General features: G+C 42.9%; 1 protein-coding gene across 1 annotated transcript in view; it reads left to right on the forward strand.

The window, feature by feature from the left end:
• LOC112160942 (retinoic acid receptor beta) overlaps window positions 1-20,592 on the forward strand; it is a 77,536-nt gene extending 56,944 nt beyond the window's left edge. Inside the window, exons 6-11 of the mRNA XM_036214221.1 lie at window positions 2,481-2,622; window positions 6,734-6,894; window positions 11,830-12,006; window positions 16,155-16,359; window positions 17,216-17,374; window positions 17,663-20,592. Coding sequence (XP_036070114.1) covers window positions 2,481-2,622; window positions 6,734-6,894; window positions 11,830-12,006; window positions 16,155-16,359; window positions 17,216-17,374; window positions 17,663-17,901 — 1,083 coding nt within the window. The 3' untranslated portion in view covers window positions 17,902-20,592. The remainder of the gene's footprint in view (window positions 1-2,480; window positions 2,623-6,733; window positions 6,895-11,829; window positions 12,007-16,154; window positions 16,360-17,215; window positions 17,375-17,662) is intronic.
• Window positions 20,593-20,609: the final 17 nt, after the last annotated feature.

The raw sequence follows: 20,609 nt of genomic DNA on the forward strand, positions 1-20,609 counted from the left end.
TTCCCCCTCCCTGTGACTCAGGTCCTGACCACGAGGACGGTGGGGGGGTTGGACTAAAGATGAATAGTGAATGAGCAGCACTTTCGTTTTTAATCTGTAAGTGAGAAGGCCCGAGCCGCGGCTCCAACACCCGATCCTCCTTTCATTACCATAACAAGATGTTGTTGGGTCTCCGTCAAGGAGTAGCTTTTCGATCTGGGGGGGTGGCTCTGTCCCAGGGGGTTGTCCCGTCGAGGTCAGCTCCACACACAATAGTGGTTTTCAGCTGCTATTCCAGGAGATGATCCACGTATGTTTACAATTTATGTTTGTTCCACATCTGTGACTTTTCTGGGTTTCTCTGGTTTTTTACCGTCATTGTAGTTTTTTATGTTCTTATGACACTCATGTCAATTTATGGCATTTTTCTGTTATCGTTATGTTTTTGAGACAATTTTGTAATATTTTTGAGTCGTTTTATGTTGTTTTCATCTTGCTTTGATGCTGTTTTTGACATTTGTATGTCATTTTAATGTTTCTTTGGGGTATTTCAGAGTATTTTTTCACCATAATCACCATAATGCTGCTTTTGTTTTTTTGTTTTTTTGTAAAGCCATTCTATAATCACAGATTTTACATTATTTCTAAGTCAGAATAAGCAAAAAAAAGTGCCTTAATATTATAATCACAAATTAAAAGTGGAATTGATCGCCATTTTCCTATTTCAGTAAAATCTTTATCCACTTAAAAAATGTAAACAAACAATATTGGTAGTTTATTCGCATAACCAACTTAGTTGGATTAATTTTGAGGACAGTCTGTCACATCCTAGAGACACTTAAAGCAAGCGGATAAATTACCTGTCAGCATCACATTTTAATCAGCCATTAGCAGAAATAAAAATGGTAAAAACTCAAGTTATAATCGGACCAATTAAATCCCTAAAGAAAAAAAGATAAATGTGGTCTCAAAATGAATCATTTATTAGACAGATTCAACAGTTCCAACAAGCTCACTCCTGATTGGTGAGAATGGTTGCCATAGAAACATTGACTCAAAAAAACTACTGCTTACTGCTCCAACATTTCACCAAACAACATCACAAAAAAATGGCACCTGACTTGACTTCATTTCATGGAGCTGAAAGTAAATCATTTTCCGTGGGTGATGTCACGCTCACTCACTCCAGTTCTCATATACAGCCAACGGTAATTTCTTGTCTTATACTTTTACACTCAGAATATTTTACGCCTTTCAAGATTTTATGGATGCATCTTTAGGTTTACAAAAAATATTTGATCCAGATCAATTTCTCGATCAGTTCATGAACCAAACCTAGTTTATTTGAAGAAATTATTAGTAAAAAAGAAAAAGTAAAAAAGGTACTTCAATGTAAAAAAAAATTGCGGGTTTTTTTGTGTGTCTCATAGCTGACAGTTTTTTTTCCCTAAATAAAGTGTTTTACTGATGCAGACCTTCACTTTAAAACAACTTTACTCTGGAAAATTCAAACTTTCAACTTCACCTGGAACTTTCTGAAGTTCAAACACTGTCGACCTTCAATCTGAAACATCCTTTTTCCCCCCCCCCCCCACACCATGGTGCAGCAGCATCCTTGAGCTGTCCGTACATCCTCGTCTCCCAGCTGAAGCTCACAGAGGTCACTCCAGCTGTCAGAGTGAGCCCCCCCACACTTTGTTCAGCACTGGGACCTCCATGTGGACTGAACTGAAATACCTGAGCAGCCTTGGATGCTGCCCCCCCCCTCGTCAAAGTGTCATCCATCACAACTCACACGTGATTTCTGCCGACTCGTCTCGCTCCCGTCAGTCAGGATAAAGGCTTCTATTAGGAAAATGAGTGATACAAGCTAGTGGGGGGGGGGCTCAGATCGCTCAGGAGGCATTACGGTTCAGACTCAATTGCCTACATTTAGACAGCATCACTGACACTGGGTGGGGGGGGGGTGCAGTCGGTGATGGATGCTTCAGGTGGTGATGAGGCAGGCCACAGAGTCAGCCGTTTCAGTTTTGTGATCTAATCTGTCACCCATCATGCACCCCCCGCCACCACCACCCCTAATGACAAGCAAGGCCCCATCTGTCAGAGATGACTGTGTTAAATGGAAACTTAACCCCCCCTCTGTCCCCTTAGACACAAACGCCTGCAAACAAAGGGCTGGATGACACCCCATCAGTTTAGGAGGCTTCACATCAATGACAGATCCATTGAAAGAATCTAGGACCCCCCCACCCCAACACACACACACACACTTCCTGCTTCTGCTATTCTGTGAGTTTTAAATAATGTGTCTTTTACCTTTCTCTGTGGTTCTCTGAGTCCCATTGGAACTGATTTTGAGGTTAGATGCAGCAGCAAGCTGCCAGCGCTCCGCCCGTCCTGCACTAACAGGAGGGAGCACGTTAGCCGCTGCGTGTCCTGTGAGAGTGCAGCTGCAAAGTAAAAATGTCCCTCCCCTCCTCCTCCTGTTGTCTCTTCAGGGCTTTTTCCGCCGAAGCATCCAGAAGAACATGGTTTACACGTGTCACCGGGACAAGAACTGCATCATCAACAAGGTGACCAGGAACCGCTGTCAGTACTGCCGCCTGCAGAAGTGCTTCGCAGTGGGAATGTCCAAAGAGTGTGAGTATCCTCCATGAAAGTCTGTCCTGGTTTCTATTAATTCTGGGTAGAGTCGATTATAGAATTTGTCAATGGAATTATCTCACACACTTTCAGACAGCTGAGCTGTCAACAATCTAGGCCCACATTATCCCCCCTCCTCCTCCATGCTTCGTAGTTGTTGCAGCATCTCCAATGTGTCCTTCCTGTAAGACGACATCAAAGTAGTTGGTGAAATCAAAGCTGTTCGTCCGAGGGCGGTGTGAACGTAGCATTACTCTTTCTCCTGATAAGTTGTGTGAAATAACCTCAGACTTATCCTAGTCAGAGTAGATTAAGCTTTTCTCAAACCAAAACATGTCCTGAAACAGGCCCTAGAACGTCTCAACTTTAAAAAATGACTCATCCCTGCATGTTTTTTTCCTGGTTGTTGGTAAATCTTCGTCACTGCAGCTGAGGAGGCCCTCGGAGAAAATGGAGCGGTTCCAACAGTTTCACAGGTTATTGACATCTTTTGATTGCCTCAGCATTTATGGCTCAGGTCCCCTTCACAGCCCATTGGACTCGCAGGAGGTGTCCCCCCCCTTCCACGTGTGCTGTTTTACACCTCAGCAGAGGAGTCGTGAAAAAGATGATGTTTTGATGTCCTCAGGTTTACCCCCTACGGGCCCAATGATGACTTTGTCGTCTGCTGAGGGAAATCCACAACCGCTGAACACTGCAGACTCTTTTGTCCCACGGCTTGTGTCACTTGCAACTGGGGAGGGGGGTCCACAACAAGGTCCTCAAAAGGTCCACGTGAAAGTCTAGCTACATCGAGGTCACAGCAAGGAATATCAATTCCAGGGATTTAGAGTTTGAGCAGAAAGGATGTTAGTAATAGAACAAAAACTAGACAAAGATAAAATCACTGGGACATCCGTTAAAGGACAATTGTAGGTTTTGACCTAGTATAGTCTTAAAGGCAGAGGTGGTGTCTGCTAAAGGTGTGTATTAGCAAGGGATTGGCGATACAGTACATATTGCGATACTAGTCTCACGATGTGATATGTATCGTAATATATATATATTAGATATATTTCAAAAAGCGGCATAATCATAATTAAAAGAACACTTTTGAAATACATAAAAATAATCAGAATGGGACTTTTATGAGAACACATGCAAACATAGGTCTGAATTCAAACAAAGGTGCACTAGACTTGATAGAATCCAATATTCCTGATATGTGTCTTTTTCATCTTCATGGAAGTGAAGAAGAAGTCTTTGTGTTTTATTTTCCTTCTCCAGCTTCATTACACTCCTGGCAGTAAAGACTAATTGCTGGTCCTCGACACCCACCTGGTTAGTGTTGGTAAGCTGCCATGTTAAGTGCTGTGGCAAGCGTCCCGGTGCAGAAGCATGTGAGCTCCAAATAGATGGTGTTTATTTAGTCCTGCATCTGTTTGCTTCCAGAAACTCTGCAGCGCTTGGCGGCATGCAGATGGTTGGCTGGCAGCCTGTCAAAGCCACTACTGTCTCTGCACCAGATGGAACAAAATAAAGGGGGAGAAAAAAAAAGAAAAAGTTTAATTGGCAAGCTCACGAATTCATACAATAAAGAGGTTTGCAAAGGACAGAGAGGGTCATCGGGCTGAGAATAGAGACGATGCTATCCCAGATCAGAGAGGGTCAGGGACTGACTGTCACTGCCGCAAAGAATGTTTTTGATTGCGTAACTTAGACTCCTTATCTTCTCGTTTTTAGAGGTTTAACTTAAAACCTCTAACTCAGCACTAACATAGAACGTGTGTGTTCAGGGTTAGTCTCATCTGATCCTGTCCACACTTTGTGTACATGTCACATTTGATCGTTTTTTTAATTTTTTAAGTTGGATTTGGTTTAGTTTTTGCCTCACAAAAACCTCAAGTTCTGTTTTTGTGTCACATCACTATTCCTGAGCACCTGAGGTACGACTGTAGACCAGAAGTCTCAAAGGTAGATGTGTTCTAGCAGTATCCCCCCATGACCAAGATTGGGAACCACAGCTGTAGACACACACTAAGCTAGCCTTCATAACACATCAGGTCTACACACATTCTCAGGCTCACCGTGTTGTCCATAGAAGCTCAGGAGTTCCTGATCTGCAGTTCATTTTGTAGTAATGGCTTGACTCCTTTGCTCCCTACTTGTCACAGCAGTCATGTGACTTTTTCTTCTTTTTACTAGTGGATGTTTGCCACCTAGCTGGAAGAGGCTTGGTGCTAAATGTCAAATTAGTGCGAATTAAGAGATACCATCCATACGCCACTACCAAATCCAAGTCCCTGATTGGTCAAACTTCCATCTGTTTTAACGTTAAACCATTGATAGTCTATTAGAACTGGGCACATCATCCCCTCCCCCCCTCGCTTTCCAAAAAGGAAGTACTCGCTGGCCTCAGAAAGCCAAAATCCCATTGTCTTCTATTGAGAAATAAACAGCTATTACTCAATCATTCTATTTCTCAGAATAACAATTCTTGCTCTGGTACCTCTTTTTACCATATTCATGCTAAAACAATTTTTTTTTCTCACAATATTTTTTCTGTATTCTAAGTTAAACTGGCCAATCAGATGCCTCAGACCATGTGGTGCCCGCTGGCCCCACCTCGAATGTTCGAATAATTGACAGATTCTGCCAAGCCCACTTTCAATGGAAGGGATGTGGCTTTCCAATAAACTCACTCCTGATTAGCCAGAGTAGTTGCCATAGAAACGATGACTCAGACCGACTCAGATCAAGCACTAGCGTTGTCTGGTTCCAACATGGCGACGTCTGCATTGGGTAAGAATGGCGACTGAATTGACTTTATTTCATTGGAACCAAAGGAAAGGCCTTTTCTATGGTTGATGTCACAAGTGCTTTGTCCATCTCTATATATGTCAGTGCTTTCAATGCACATTCAATGGCCGTGCATTTTATATCTAGAGCCCGAAAATGGTCATAGAAACTTGCTTACCTACACATGAATATGAGAATTTTGATCACGGAAGCTCGAAACATGTTAAGACGGACGCTTGCATAGACTTTTCATCTAAAGTAGACGCTTGAACATGCACTCCCAAAGGTGGTGTGACCTCACCTTTACACTTCCAGCCCTAACCCCTGGTCTTTCTAGGACTACCGTTGGACTTAAGGTGGAATTGATAACAGTCTTTGTTTGATTTCAGTTCTCGGATGCTTCTCATCTCACTTTGCTGGTCTCTTTTGTCTTGTGACATCTACTGTATTTCTGTATCTCAGCAACACTGATGTGGACTGATTTTGTCAGATGCATAGTTTGGTTCATCCTAAAAAGACCTTTTCACTTTCTAAAAGTGATGATAAAGCACCAGAAGACATTGTTTCCTTAGCTTAGAAAGTGATGGGGGAAGGTTCTGGCCAGGAACAAAGGATTATGAGGGGGGTGTATCTTTCTGATGTTTGTTGAGGTTGTCTGCTGGATCTTCAGCAGTATCTTCAGCTGCATCACTACAGCAGGATAGATGAGATGCCCCACCCCCACTGGAACAGCATGCTCCAGTGTGTTGAATCAATGATGCATGCAGGAGCAGCACCTTCTCCTGTTAGTGAATTTGTTTGTGCAACATGTATAATTCTGTTTAACTGAAAGGAGAAAGTGATGAAAAGACGATTGCTCAGTTTATCAGAACCATCACGGTCATGAAAAGTGCCTTGGACTCTCTTTAAGTGTTTGTGCCGCTCAGCGTGGATTCTGGAACATTGTCACGCAAATATCATGTAAACAGAGAAAATGAGTGTTGTTGCCAAAGTGGGGCAGAAAATGGGACTGTTGGACTGTCACTCATGAGCAGACTCTCAGTTGTCTCAGCAGGACGCCCCCCCCCTCCCCACACACAGCTCTTCCTGTTATCTTTTCTGTGTGTGATCTCGTTGTAATAATCTCCTGCTGAGACCCACTAAAGAGGGCCGCTGCTCCTCTCAGGTTCCTGCAGCAGTTTGTTCCCCGTCTTAATGAAAGCATCACCTACACGTGCACTCACACAGGGCAGATGCTGGTGGAAGACACCTCCGGGTGGTGGGGAATCACCTGACGCTTTAATGTTGGTGTTTCTAAGCTTTATGCTGCTCTTTTTCTGTTCTCATGCAGCTGTTCGGAATGACCGCAATAAGAAGAAGAAGGAGAGTCCGAAGCCGGATCTTGCTGAGAGCTACGAGCTGTCGGCCGAGCAGGAGACCATCATCGAAAAGATCCGTAAGGCCCATCAGGAAACCTTCCCATCCCTCTGCCAGCTGGGCAAATACACCACGGTGAGGACGCCACGTGTTCCCGTGAGCCGTTTTGCTGCTCAGATTTGACAGCAGTCAGCTTCTGTTCGTTTCTCTCATCCCTTTGTGAATGCTGATCCTCGGGCGCGTGCTGTTGACTAATCCTGCTCTGATTCATCCGTCATTACTCATCGACTGGACATCAATGATGGCAGAATCCAATAAAGTCCTCTGGACTTCCAGCAGCAGTGGAGAACTTCTTTAGGCCAGTTCAACTAGCACTTTAGTTAATCTACTCTTGTGTCATTTATCTTTGATGAATGTTCTTTGTCCTGATTGGCAGCTTCTTTCAGAGACTTCTTCACATTCTCATGGCTGAGTTTTTCTGCTCTTTGTTGAATTCTTGAGAAGGTCACAGCGCAGATTGAGGGGATTGGACTGTTCCTGAACTTTTACACACAAAATGCCATAGTCCAAAAAGTTCCTTGTGTTGCATGGTGACCACTGATTACATGTAAAGCTACAGACACACCAGTCATGTGGCACTCGTTCAAGAACGTGCATTAAGTGCGAGTATAGCCCATGGTGTTCACACTGGACAAGCAGGCAGGGGCTTATTCTTTTTCTAGTGTTTACTTGTGCTTGTCCATCACCTACAGTTGGAAGAGGTATGGTGCCAAATGTTGAAGTGGTGCAAATCTTGCTTCAGGCTTTTTCAGTCACCGTGCTACTCCGAATATATCAAAGGCTCCGTTTTGTAGAAGGCAGCCAGGCGGATGTGAGGGGTATCAGAACCGCTCTGCAGGAACAGACGGGAAGAGGAGCAGTCCCCACGACTTTCCCCAGAGTCAGGAAACGTGAAGGGGAGCAGTCCCAGCAACCCTCTTCCGGAACGGGAAACAGCCGAGCGGAATGAGCGGCGACCATCCTGAACAACATGAAGCATGACCCCCATGAAGAGAACCGTTCCCTGGAACAGGGACCTTGAAGGGTAGCCCTGGTAATCCTCCTAAGGAACAGATGTGCTGGCCGTGGAGTGACATGACATAAATATGGCTACAGGAAAACCCTTCAGACTGTCAAGAAGTGGTGGATGATCCAAACACAGGAGACTAGGATTAGGTGGCAGAAATTTATTAATTTAATAAATTAACCAAAACATCACTGTTACATCCCCTGGGGGTGAACCCTGCTCAGGTATGAGGTGGAGGTGGCAAAGGGGACAATAATGAACATTGGACACCAAAAATAAAAGGAACACAGTTTATTTAATAAAGGAAACCCTGTGTCCTGAAATGAAACAAAATATAATTAGTGAGGAGGTTAAAAAAAAATAAAAAAAAACAGAGTTGGAACATATGGCCAAAATTAAAATAAGTCGGGGAGACTCAAATAGACTGAGGGATATTAACAGAAACAGAAACAGGTGGGGATCATGAACCTGCAACTGGTGTGACCGATGGACAATTCAAAACAGAACCAAACCAAAAATCATAACAACTGATAAAACCCAAACCGAAGTTTACAATCCCAACACTCATGCTCTGTCATAGTCGACCTGCACCCTTATGGTAAACTATCAAAGAACTTATGAACTATACAAGATTTAACCACTTAGAGAACGTGGGTCAGGGTTAGCCGCAAGTCTAAAATAATAGAACTGGTTCAGTCAGAGCAGACGAGGACAGATACAGAGCAGTGATACTCAGTGTGACGCCTGTAGTCCTTCACAGAAACATCAGCTCCAAACCGAAGGACCTTAAAGTGTGAAGAAGCGGAGACTCTCATCTGCTTTGGTGGAGCTGCAGCTTTGACTGGCATGACGGCATGGAGCTGATTGTTTTGCAGATGACACAAATATAGATTACAGTCGATGGGAGAGAGCTGTGATTGATGGCGTAGGCGCACAAATCCTTTGTGCAGGAAGCGGCGGGAGGCGGGGGTGTTTTTTTTAATGATCCGGTGGTTCTGGTTTTAGAAACCTCATGGCCTCCATCAGTCATGTAAATGAGTGTTTACACAAAAATGAAGAGCTCCAGTCGCAGCTGTAATGCTCGCTAATGTCTCTCCTGTCGCAGCGACGCCTTCATTCAGCCGCTGACACCAAATTTCAGAGCCGAGACGCTAAGAGATGCAAAAGTGGAGCAAATTGGCATGCAGCGCGGCGTTGAGCTCTTTACTGCGCGCAGCTGTCGCCCCTGCGCCGTACGTCTCCATCTTCATGAGCCCTTCTGCAGAGCTGCCCCGCTCCGCCCTCGCCACATTCCTCGCTCCTCTGAGATGCCGCTTGATTTTTCCAAATAAAGAAGCTGCACTGATGCAGAATCACAGCTGCAGGTAGCGGGGCCATGAAAATGAAGCGCATTTATCACAGCAGCCGTGTTTACTGTCTGCCGGAGTGGCAGATAAAGCCCTAATCTGGATTAGCGGTAATTAATGTGCTCCCAGACTGTGACAACTTCCTCATTATTGCAGGAGATTGGATCCTAATGTGGCTTTTGAGTTTTTCCCTCCTAAGAAACTCCAGAGCGGCGCCCCTCCCCCACCCCCAGATTAAGTTGAGGCTCCAATTATGTGGTGAAATATTCAAATCCTAGTCATCAGTGACTTGGGAGTTCATTGCCAGTTTAGAAAGCTGTGTGAGTGAGGACGGGGGCTCGGCTCCTTTGTGAGTGAAGTGACAGCGATGGTGACAAACGAGCTGCTGCTGTCAGAGACAAAATAAGAGCGCATTAGCAGTCTGCTTCAGGCGGCGGCGCAGCTCACGGCCCCGCCGCCATAGTCGCTGCATTAGAGTTTGTCCGTCGTCACCATCCGTCAGCAGGGCCTGGGCTGCTTTTATAGCCCCCCACCCCTCTAGACACACACATGCAATGGAGCCCCCGGTGAACAGTCGGTCTCTACTCTGCAGCCGCTGGTCTAATTTGTTTGGATTAATGTCCTCAAATGAAATTAGAATTCCCCACCAACTTCCCTGTTTCCTTCCATTGAATTATGAGACTGCTATAATTGACTGGAGTTGTGGATGTGTGTGAACACGTGTGAGTGTGTGTGTTTCAGTAAGGGCGGAGGCCAACTCTGAATTATCTCACCTTCTGTCCTCTGTACGTCTCTCCCGCTCATCAACGCCCACACGAGATGAGTTCCTATTGATATGAAGATGTGTTAATAACACATAAATACACACTTTCAACACAGACCCACACATAAACATGTAAACACTTGCACAAATACTCACATTCACCTAAAATACTCCCTTTTTGCGTACAAATGTACACACATGCATGTGTACACACATAAACATGCACAGGCATGAATGAATGTACAAATAAAAGGACACACATGTACCCATGTAAATACTGACACATGCTCGGACACAAACATACAAACCTGCCTATAAGTAAACCCATACGCATCTACACACAAAAACATCCACACACATGAACATACACATTGACAAACATATACATCTACGCAGATAAACGTACACATCTACGCACAAATGTACACACATAAACATACATATGTAAACACAAACATGTACATCTATACACATAAACATTCACATATATACACAAAAACATGTACATATACACACATAAACATTCACATATATACACAAAAACATGTACATATACACACATAAACATTCACATATATACACAAAAACATGTACATCTACACACATGAACATTCACATATATACACAAAAACATGTACATATACACACAAACATTCACATATATACACAAAAACATGTACATCTACACATATAAACATACACATGTACACACATATACATACACACCCCAACATACATATACACACATAAACATTCACATATATACACAAAAACATGTACATCTACACATATAAACATTCACATATATACACAAAAACATGTACATATACACATATAAACATTCACATATATACACAAAAACATGTACATATACACACATAAACATTCACATATATACACAAAAACATGTACATATACACACATAAACATTCACATATATACACAAAAACATTACATATACACACACAAACATACACATCTACACACATACACACAAAAACATTCACATATATACACAAAAACATGTACATCTACACATATAAACATACGCATCTACACACATAAACATACAAATCTAAGCACACAAGCATTCGCATATATACACAAAAACATGTACATCTCCACACATAAGCATTCACATATATACACAAAAACATGTACATCTCCACACATAAAAATGTACATCTACACACACAAACATACACATCTACACACATAAACATTACATATACACACACAAACATACACACACATACACAACATGTACATCTCCACACACAAACATACACATCTACACATAATCATTCACATCTTCACACATAAACATACACACAAAGATGTACATCTACAGATATCAATACACACATGTAAACATATAAACTCTCAAAAATACACATTTATGCACAAAAGCATGCATTTGTACACATTTGAACACATGTTCACATACATGCACATACACAGGCAAACCCTCAGGTTGATTGACCGAGACATATTTCCTGTTAATCTTTGTTGTCTTTCATAAATCGGTTTGATTCTTTAAAGCGTCACGTCTTTCTGTCGTCTCTGGAGCCTTAGTGGACTCATTTCAAGCTGACTCGCAGGTTTCTCCAAGTGTCTGACTGTGAAGCATGGGTTTTGAACCGGTGACCAACACTGGCAGAAAGCTCAGCCCCACACGTGGAGCCTCATTTTCAGCTCAGCCCCCCCATCTGACGCCCTCATTACTGAGGACCGAGCCTCCTGACTCGCTCCACACATCACCGTGGAGCTGGCAGCTGTTCTGACGCTCAGGTGTCTGCGGGAGGTGTTTGCAAGCGAGCGGATCATTAGCAGCCGCCTGCGAACTGAGCCCTCCCTCCCTCCTTATAACTCTGTCTGTGCGTTTGTGTTTGCAGAACTCGAGCGCAGATCACCGAGTCAGACTTGACCTGGGCCTGTGGGACAAGTTCAGCGAGCTGGCCACCAAGTGCATTATCAAGATCGTGGAGTTTGCCAAACGAGTGCCTGGCTTCACGGCGCTGACCATCGCCGATCAGATCACGCTCCTGAAGGCCGCCTGTCTCGACATATTGGTGCGTCCTTTTAGTTCTTCAGCCACACAGGAAGAAGGTTGAACACTAATTCAGGGTCACTTTTCCATTTCTTGCTGTTTAAACTTGAAAAATGAGAACTGGAGCCATCAGTTCATTCAGAAGTCTGTGGAATTTGTTTGACTCTTCCTCTAAATGAACGAAACAGAGAATTTTAACTTTAAATCGTATTAAAATGAACTTCTGTCAGTCTTTAAAAGCTTTTCACATGGCTGCATGTGATGAAATTTCATCAGTATTTTAGATTTTAAATAAACATTTTGCCAGAATTTATTCAGAATGTTTTTTTTCATTTGATTTCATCCCAAATCCACACTAACCCAAGCAACCTATCATGTCCCCCTCCCTGAAAGTCTTCTAAAGACACCACTGAAGGGCCAGAATTATGTAACACAAAAACACACACTAGCAAACACTAATACAAAAGCAAATAAGTACAAAACAATTAGAGCTACTATTAAAATAGTTTAGCCGTTACTTTATATTATATGGAGTCAGTGTTGTAAACTTGAAAGTTATAACGGTATTCTGCTAGCTTTTTAGACTAGTTTAGCATTTATTAAGGTTTTTAGGCTTTTTGGAGTTTGGCTAATATTTAAGCTGCGTGTTAGCTGTTTGGGCTAATTTAGAATCTTTTTTCATTTTTTAGGCTAACTTGGAGTTCACCTCATATTTCAGCTGTATGCTAGCTATTTTGGCTATAATATATATATATTTCATTTTTATGGCTAATTTTGAATTTAGCTAATATTTCAGCTACATGCTAGCTATTTTGGCTAATTTAGGCTTTTTATCACATTTTTTTAGGCCAATTTGGCATTTAACTAATATTTTAGCAGGCTATCAGCTTCAGCGTTTTTAGCTATCAATTTCAGCATCTTCAGCTATCAGCACTAGTATGTTCAGCAGCCAAATTCAGCTTACAGCATTCACACTAGCATTATCACAGGTAAGGCTATATATCTAGTGTTTAGTTAGGTTAAAGCAATAGTTAAGATGTGTGCTCTACATCCAGTTTGCACATGACCCAATTAGTCGACTAATCGGGAAAAATAATCAGTGATTAGTCGACTATTAAAATAATCCTTTGTGGCAGCACTCCAAAAAATACAGACAAACACATTTAAATAAGTTTTGTGTTGCTCATCTGGGAGGTGCTGTCCCATTCTTGGCCTGCAGGGGGACAAGTGTTTCTGATTTACCAGTATTACAAAGATTAGTGTCACATTTTTCTCGACCTTCAAGGCCCAACTTCAGTTCTTGAGTTTGACACAAAGAAGGAAACAACAATTGTTGCAGTTCCACCACAAACCACTAGAGGGAGGTTGCAGACAGGACCCGTTTCCTATGGATCTGCTCTTTGTACTACGGATTCCCGAACATGACACTAAAGAGAGAATGTTCCCTCAAAGCACATATTAGTAATTTGTGTGCGCAAAATACTTTTTTATTAGCATCCTGTGCTCAGAAAATAGTAATTTATGCACACAAAATAGTAATTTGAGGAAAAAATGTATTTATTCATTTGTTTTGAAATGTCATATCATATCTTTGCATCTTTGACATGATCGATAACGCCATCCATATTAATCAGCTGATTATGGCATGTTGGTTTTACACTGATATGTAACATTTTACTAACATAAATGTGTAAAGGCACAAAGCTGCTTTTCTCTGGGACAGAATCAGCTGATTTACCTTGATTATGTAAAAACTTCACTTAAATAAAGTGTTTCATATCTTCACAAAAGTGCTTTTCTCCAGTTCAGAATTCACTGGAATTCATTGTGTAAATGGTTTAAAAGTTACAATTGTTGAAATAATTTCAACACTGGAGCTTAAACACGGGTGTTAAAGGGTTAATATCCCAACTTTACAGCAAAAAATAAACATATTTAGTCTATTTTCATAATTTTTTAAATGTAATTTGCTTCATTTCCTATTTATACCCATCTGATTGGGTGGAATGTCTAAGTCTGTTATTTTGAGTTAATTCTAACTCAAATTTGTACATTTTTAAGGGTTTTCTTGGCTGGTTGGTGGTTGGACCCATCAGAGCTTCAACCTATACTTGGTGCTACCTAATTGGAATTTTTGAAACTTTGTAAAAGTGGGAAAAGCCTTTCCCACTTCATTTTGTCCTTTAGAAACTAAAGTTTGACATCAAATAATATCCATTCAGTGAATATTTGTCTGTCTTTCTGTCATGAATATGTTGGTGCTTTGATTGAATTGTCTCTGACCTTAAATGCAGCAGATGTTGATATATGGCTCACCATTAGAAGTTGAGAAGGACATTTTTCAGAGTTGAAGACATGTTTAAGAAGCTTTAGAAGAGGCTCCTCTTGAGGATTTACTGGCAGAGAGCTCTTTTGTTGTAGCATCACTCTCACGTCTGTGTGTTTGTGTGCTTAAAGGAGCTAAAATCAGGGTGGGGTCCAGCTTAGTGGCTAAATTGTCGTCCATGTGAAAGAGTTCCAGGGAGGAAGACTCCTCTGTGAGAGTTTGCTCTGAGTGACGCTCCCGTCAGCCGTGACACAGCAGAGCCCTGAACTCAGAGGCTGAAGGCCGGCTGTGATCGCTCTCTGGTTTGCCATCATCATCATCATCATCTCACTTTTGCGGTGAAGGGCACAGATATGGAGGCAGGAGCTGGGTGAGAGCGCGTCAAAGGCAGATCAAACAGTGTGTTTGTGTGTGCATGAATGTGTGTGTGAGCGCAGGCCCGGCCAGCCGGGAGGAGTGGCTGCCAGAGAGCATGTTTTATTCTGTTTCATGTTGCAGACACGCCTGCCACTCACTGTCAGAGCAGCACGCTCAGACTGCTTCAAAGGCTGTCACACAATCAGACGCTTCATTAGCCGCACAAAACACAGGCACGCGTTTGGACATGCACACTTAGCAAACACACACGAACAAACAAACCCCTGACACACACACACTTGACAGACCCAGAGCTGGTTCTGTTGAGGAAGGTCACTGCGTGTTTGTGGCTGCAGCATCTTCATGGCGTGAATGTACTCATGCTCGTGCCCAGAGACTCCTAAAGCTCTGTAGACTGGATGGTTCTGACCCAAACTGAACTGTTGAACACACACAGATCATTTTCCCTTTCTTTTATCCGATCAGCACTGGTTCTGTGGTCTGGCATTTGTTTCACTGGTGTTGTAGCTGCTGTCCTCTCCACATGGGACTTCAGATCTGACAGCAGCTGTGTGATGAGAACTGTGAGGGGTTTCACTCCAACAGGTTCAGTCGAGGCAGAACAGAGTAGCTGTATCCTAAAAAGCTCATTTTTTTATGTTTTGAAAGCCTCTTAAGCTGCTTCATATCTCATAATTTTCTACATTTTTTTTTTTTTGCCACACAGTCACACTGTAACCCACATGTGTCGAAGTCAAGGCCCGGGGGCCGGATCCGGCCCTCTGGGTAATTCTATCCAATCCTCCAGATCATTTTATTTTATTGTTATTGATGGAAAGATGTTATCATGCACTTATTTTTAATTTGTATAATTTTGACAAAATGTCTTTATGGAGAGATTTTTTATGTAATAATATTCCTGCCTTTTTAATATTTCACAATTATGTTAAAAAGTGAAAGTTTTAAAAATTGGCATTCTGCTAGCTTTTTGGACTTTTTTGGCATTTATTAAATTTTTTAGGTTATTTTTTAGTCTAGCTAATATTTCAGCTACATGCTAGCTGTTTCAGCTAACCTAGAAGTTTGTTTTTCTTTTAGTTTCTTAGGCTAATTTGGCATTTATCTCATCTTTCAGCTGGCTATCAGCTTCAGGGTTTTTTAGCTATTAGCTTCAGTGACTTTGCTATCAGTTTCAGCATCTTCAACTATCAGCACTAGCATCTTCAGAGGCCAAATTCAACTTACAGCATTCACACTAAGGTTATCACAGATAATCTTCTGCTATTTATGTAGTTCATAATTATGTTTAAAAGTTACAGTATTAAAGTTAAAAAATGTAGTTTTAGTGTTCAAAAAATGTTTATCCTGTTCTGACCTAATGTGTGTTTTGGATTTTTTCCCTCTGTGTGATTGAGTTTGACACCCCTGCTGTAACCCATTTTTCTGTCAACTTCCTGTGACCCGTCGGCGTTCTGTGTCTCTGGCAGATCCTCCGCATCTGTACGAGGTACACCCCCGACCAGGACACCATGACCTTCTCCGACGGACTCACCCTCAACCGCACACAGATGCACAACGCCGGCTTCGGCCCCCTGACCGACCTGGTTTTCACTTTCGCCAACCAGCTGCTGCCCATGGAGATGGACGACACGGAGACGGGCCTCCTCAGCGCCATCTGTCTCATCTCGGGAGGTAGAAATTTGGTGGGGCGCGGGAGAAATCGGAAAAGCAGAAAACTTAGAGTTCCCCTTATGTACAGCCGTGAATCATCGAGCATCACCTGTGAAGAATTTGTCATATTTTGGGTTGATGGTTGGAGATAAACCCCAAAACACAAATCCTAGTTATCAAAATGACAACAAGAGCAAAGCAGCCACACTACCATAAATGGACGTCTTTATCTCAACAGCAGCTTTGAACCTATAAACCTGCAGAACCTACAAATAAATCATCCCACGTGTCATCGTGCATTTTCATTTTGGTGCTGCCGGGAAGAATCCGCCTGACGAAAGATGTTTGCAGCCCGATTTCATCATATATGCAGCGTTATTCCAGGTTTAAAGGCAGACATCCAGGTGTGTGGTGTCAGAGAGGCCCCCACGCTCAGAGGTCTCTGACTGATCCTCACCCGTTGCAGAGAGCAAATATTGTTTCTAAAGTGGAGCTGCAGCTCGCTCGCTCCCGGATGAATGTGGGGTCAGCCTCCTGCGGGCATGAAAGCTGATGCAGGCGAACAGTTTCCCCAATTTTCTGTAATTCACAGGCTCCTCCCACAGAGCCTTTGCTCTTATCCAACTGCATCTTTGATTCTGTACCGCCCCCTGCTGGCTGGATTTCAGCTGCCAGTTTGACAGTTTAATCCACTTCCATTCACGCACCTTTTATTTTATTTTATAAATTCCCTTTTTTTTTATTTATAATTACTTTTATTAAATATTGTGTAATTTTCTTGTTTTTTCCACTTTACTTTAGTGGTTAAATACATCAAATGTCTATGTTGGTTTGTGGTGTGACCTTAGGTCAGGATTTCTGTGTGTGTGTATTTCAGACCGTCAAGACCTGGAGGAACCCTCCAAGGTGGACCAGCTTCAGGAGCCGCTTCTGGAAGCTCTGAAGATCTACGTGAGGAAGCGGCGACCGAGCAAACCTCATATGTTCCCCAAAACCCTGATGAAGATCACAGACCTGCGCAGCATCAGTGCAAAAGGTGAGGGGAAAGTCTAGATCCTCGTGAGGGCTTGGAGGAGAGCTGTGATGAACATTAAAAAACAGAAGATGGCTTTATCTGTGAAGGTCTGAGTTTGTGGATAACATGGAGTTATGAAATCGTTTTTAAAATTTATTTGCCGGATTCTGTTGTTCAAAAGAACTGGACTTTAGGAGTTAATTTACCTTAACAAGCTGGAACATCTTCTAGAAGTACTTTTAAAGTCCAGTTTTCTGAAGAACAGAATCCAGAACAGTGACCAAAGGTGCTGGTTTTGTGCTCTTGCAGGAGCAGAACGTGTCATCTCGTTGAAGATGGAGATTCCAGGCTCCATGCCCCCCCTCATCCAGGAGATGCTGGAGAACTCGGATGGTCAGGACGGCCAGAGCAGCGGCAACACTTCCACCAAGGCCGGTGCCGCCCCCAGCAGTACAGACAGTCCCCCTAAGGCCTCTGATGCACCAGAGTCACCAGAGTCCTTGGACAATGAGGGGGGCGCCGCAACATCATCCAGTGATGAACCCTAAGGGGAAGTTAAAAAAACAAAGACAAGACAAAAAACGCTGTATCGTCCCAACTCTCAAAACTAATGCAAACTAAAAATTCTGTTTTTTTTTTTTTCATTCTCTGTGGATCGTTCTGGAGGATAAGCTCTGAGTGAATCTTTCTGGACTGAGTTTATGTTGTGGGGAGTCACTGTAAAACAGGACAAGGGGGCGTGGCCCTTAAAAAACCACCAGGGATATGAAGCTCATCTGGTTTCTGTGTAAATTCTAACCTGCATGAGGTCATCCGCTGTACATACCATGGAGAGCTTCTTCTGTTCTTTTCATGCATTCAGAGGGCTGTTTTACAGTCCTAAAGGTCAGGCAGGCGTCAAGGTTGAAAACAGGCTGTTAGCAGTCTGGAAATAACACGAGACTGACTGACTGAAAACCAGTTTATAACAGTCAAAGAAACAGGCTGATGGCAGGTGGAAAGCACTCTGAAAACAAGTTTATAGCGGTCTGACAGTCTGGAAGCAGACTAGTATTAGACTGACAGACTGAAAATAGCTTTATAACAGTCAGAAAACAGGCTGACGGCCGGCAGACAGCCTGAAAACAAGCAGATGGCAGGTGGAAAACAGTCTAAAAACAAGCTGATAGCAGGCTGACGTATAGAAACAGGCTGAAAATAGCCTGGAGACAGACTAATATTAGACTGACAGACTGAAAACAGTCCAATAACAGTAAGAAAAAAGGCTGATGGCAGTCGGACAGTCTAAAAGCTTGTAGCAGTAGCAGTCTACAAGCTGATGGCAGGTTTAAAACAGGCATACAGTCGGCTGAAAACAGTCAGGAAACAAGTTTATAGCAGTTTAAGAGTCTGGAAATGTGTTTATAACAGTCAGAAAACAGACTGATGCCAGGATGACAGTCTTAAAAACTCACGATAACAATCTGAAAACAGGTTAATATAGTCTGGCAGACTGAAAACAGTCAGAAAACAGGGTGACAGCAGCCTGACAGTCAGGCTTAGAGATGGCTGAAAACAGTCGGAAAACAGACTCATGGCAGGCTGAGAGTCTGACGATATCAATCTGAAAACAGGTCAACATTAGACTGACAAGCAGAAATCAGCCGGTCGGTAGACTAACAGCTGCTTGATAATAGTCCAATTTTAGGCTGATTTAAGCGGATACTTCAGTCTAAGACTGTAAGCAGACAAAAACAGGAAGATAGCGTTTAAGAAACAGGCTGTCTGATTGTCTGAAAAGGGCTGAAAACAGTCCTGCAGGTGCTCTTTTGAATGTTGTTGCTCACAGACATCATGAAGGTAACTTTTTGTTTTTTCTTATTTTTATAGCGTCTCTGACTCGTTTACATTCCTTCAGGCTCTCGTCTAACTCCGCCCTCCCAGCAGACATGATCAAAAAATACTGAAAGTTAATTTTTCTGAGGCCGAACTGAAAATAAAAGGAGACTTTTTAAATGTTAGCCTTTAGAAACCATTCGGGAGATTATCAGTCTTCATCAAGTTCAGTCTGACTCTGTTTTAGTGAGTTACTGTTTCAGCCTTATGACTCCACCCACTCCATCGCCATCGCCAATGCAGCGCAGACTACAAAATGTTAGCATGAGGAGGACACAGCAGCCTGCCGTGAACCTCCTCCCAGACCATGCAGGGTCTTAATGCACACTCCTTCATCACTCCCCTATTAGTCCTCGTCAAGGGGGCGGGGACTCCGAGGTGATGCTGCGGCGTGTATGCATGCATGCTGCAATAAACTCGAATGTGTGTTGATGCGAAGAATCAGGAACCAAGACTTGGGCAGAAGGTCCTGCAGAGAACAGCTTTTGTAGTGTTAGCTTCAGCTACAACAAAAAACCAATACTGCCACCTAGAGTTTGGAGGAGAGACTGAGAGCAGAACTGTGCACAGAACATTCCAGATTGTAGCTGCTAGAGCCCTCCTCACGTGCACCAGATCACACTTTTGGCTCCGTTACCGATTGGAAAAGTGGCATTTCTTCTACGCCGTTTATGCTAATATTTGCCGAATTCAAGTAGGGAGTGTCTGTTGGACAGAACTCTCATATGCTTTGTAAGAAAAGTCTAAAATCTTTGCTTCTCTATTGTTGCTGATTTCTGCACTAAATCTATTTTAGATTTCCCTTTTGCTAAATTTCTGATATATATATTTCCGGGTGTTAGTGAACCGTATTTACCGAACATTTGAATGGTGCCTGATCTCAGTCTGTGTACATTTTTTTTCGTTAGAGGCAGACGCTGCTAACAAACGCCACCTCGAGCTAGCGCTCTTCTGTTCAACCGGTGGAGGGGGCCCGTGCAGGAGCATGTAAAAGACGACGCTTGTTGCTAATTCTACAAAGAACGGCGCAGAAACCACGTGACCATGAATGTAAGAGTTGCTCTGTGCCTGCAGGAACAGCAGGGGGCAGCGCCGCCACCGTCAGGTGTTCCCAGTGAACATCAGTGTCTTCAGACTCCGCCTCCACCACCTCAGCAGTCAAATGCAGTGTTGTACAGTTGTGTAAATCTGGAGGAGGGCAGCTGTGCACTTATCATATCAGCTACCGCTGCCCATCCCCCCTCCTCCATGGACTCTGCCTGTGTTTCAAAAATGTCTGTTTGTATCCTAACATTTGCTTTTTATGGTCATGTGCTCTTTAACATGAGCTGTCCTCTTAAAGTAATAAAGTATATTTATTTTAACTGAGCTGGTTACTGAC

The sequence above is a fragment of the Oryzias melastigma genome, linkage group LG11 (assembly GCF_002922805.2).
Source record: "Oryzias melastigma strain HK-1 linkage group LG11, ASM292280v2, whole genome shotgun sequence".
Taxonomy (NCBI): Eukaryota; Metazoa; Chordata; class Actinopteri; order Beloniformes; family Adrianichthyidae; genus Oryzias; species Oryzias melastigma.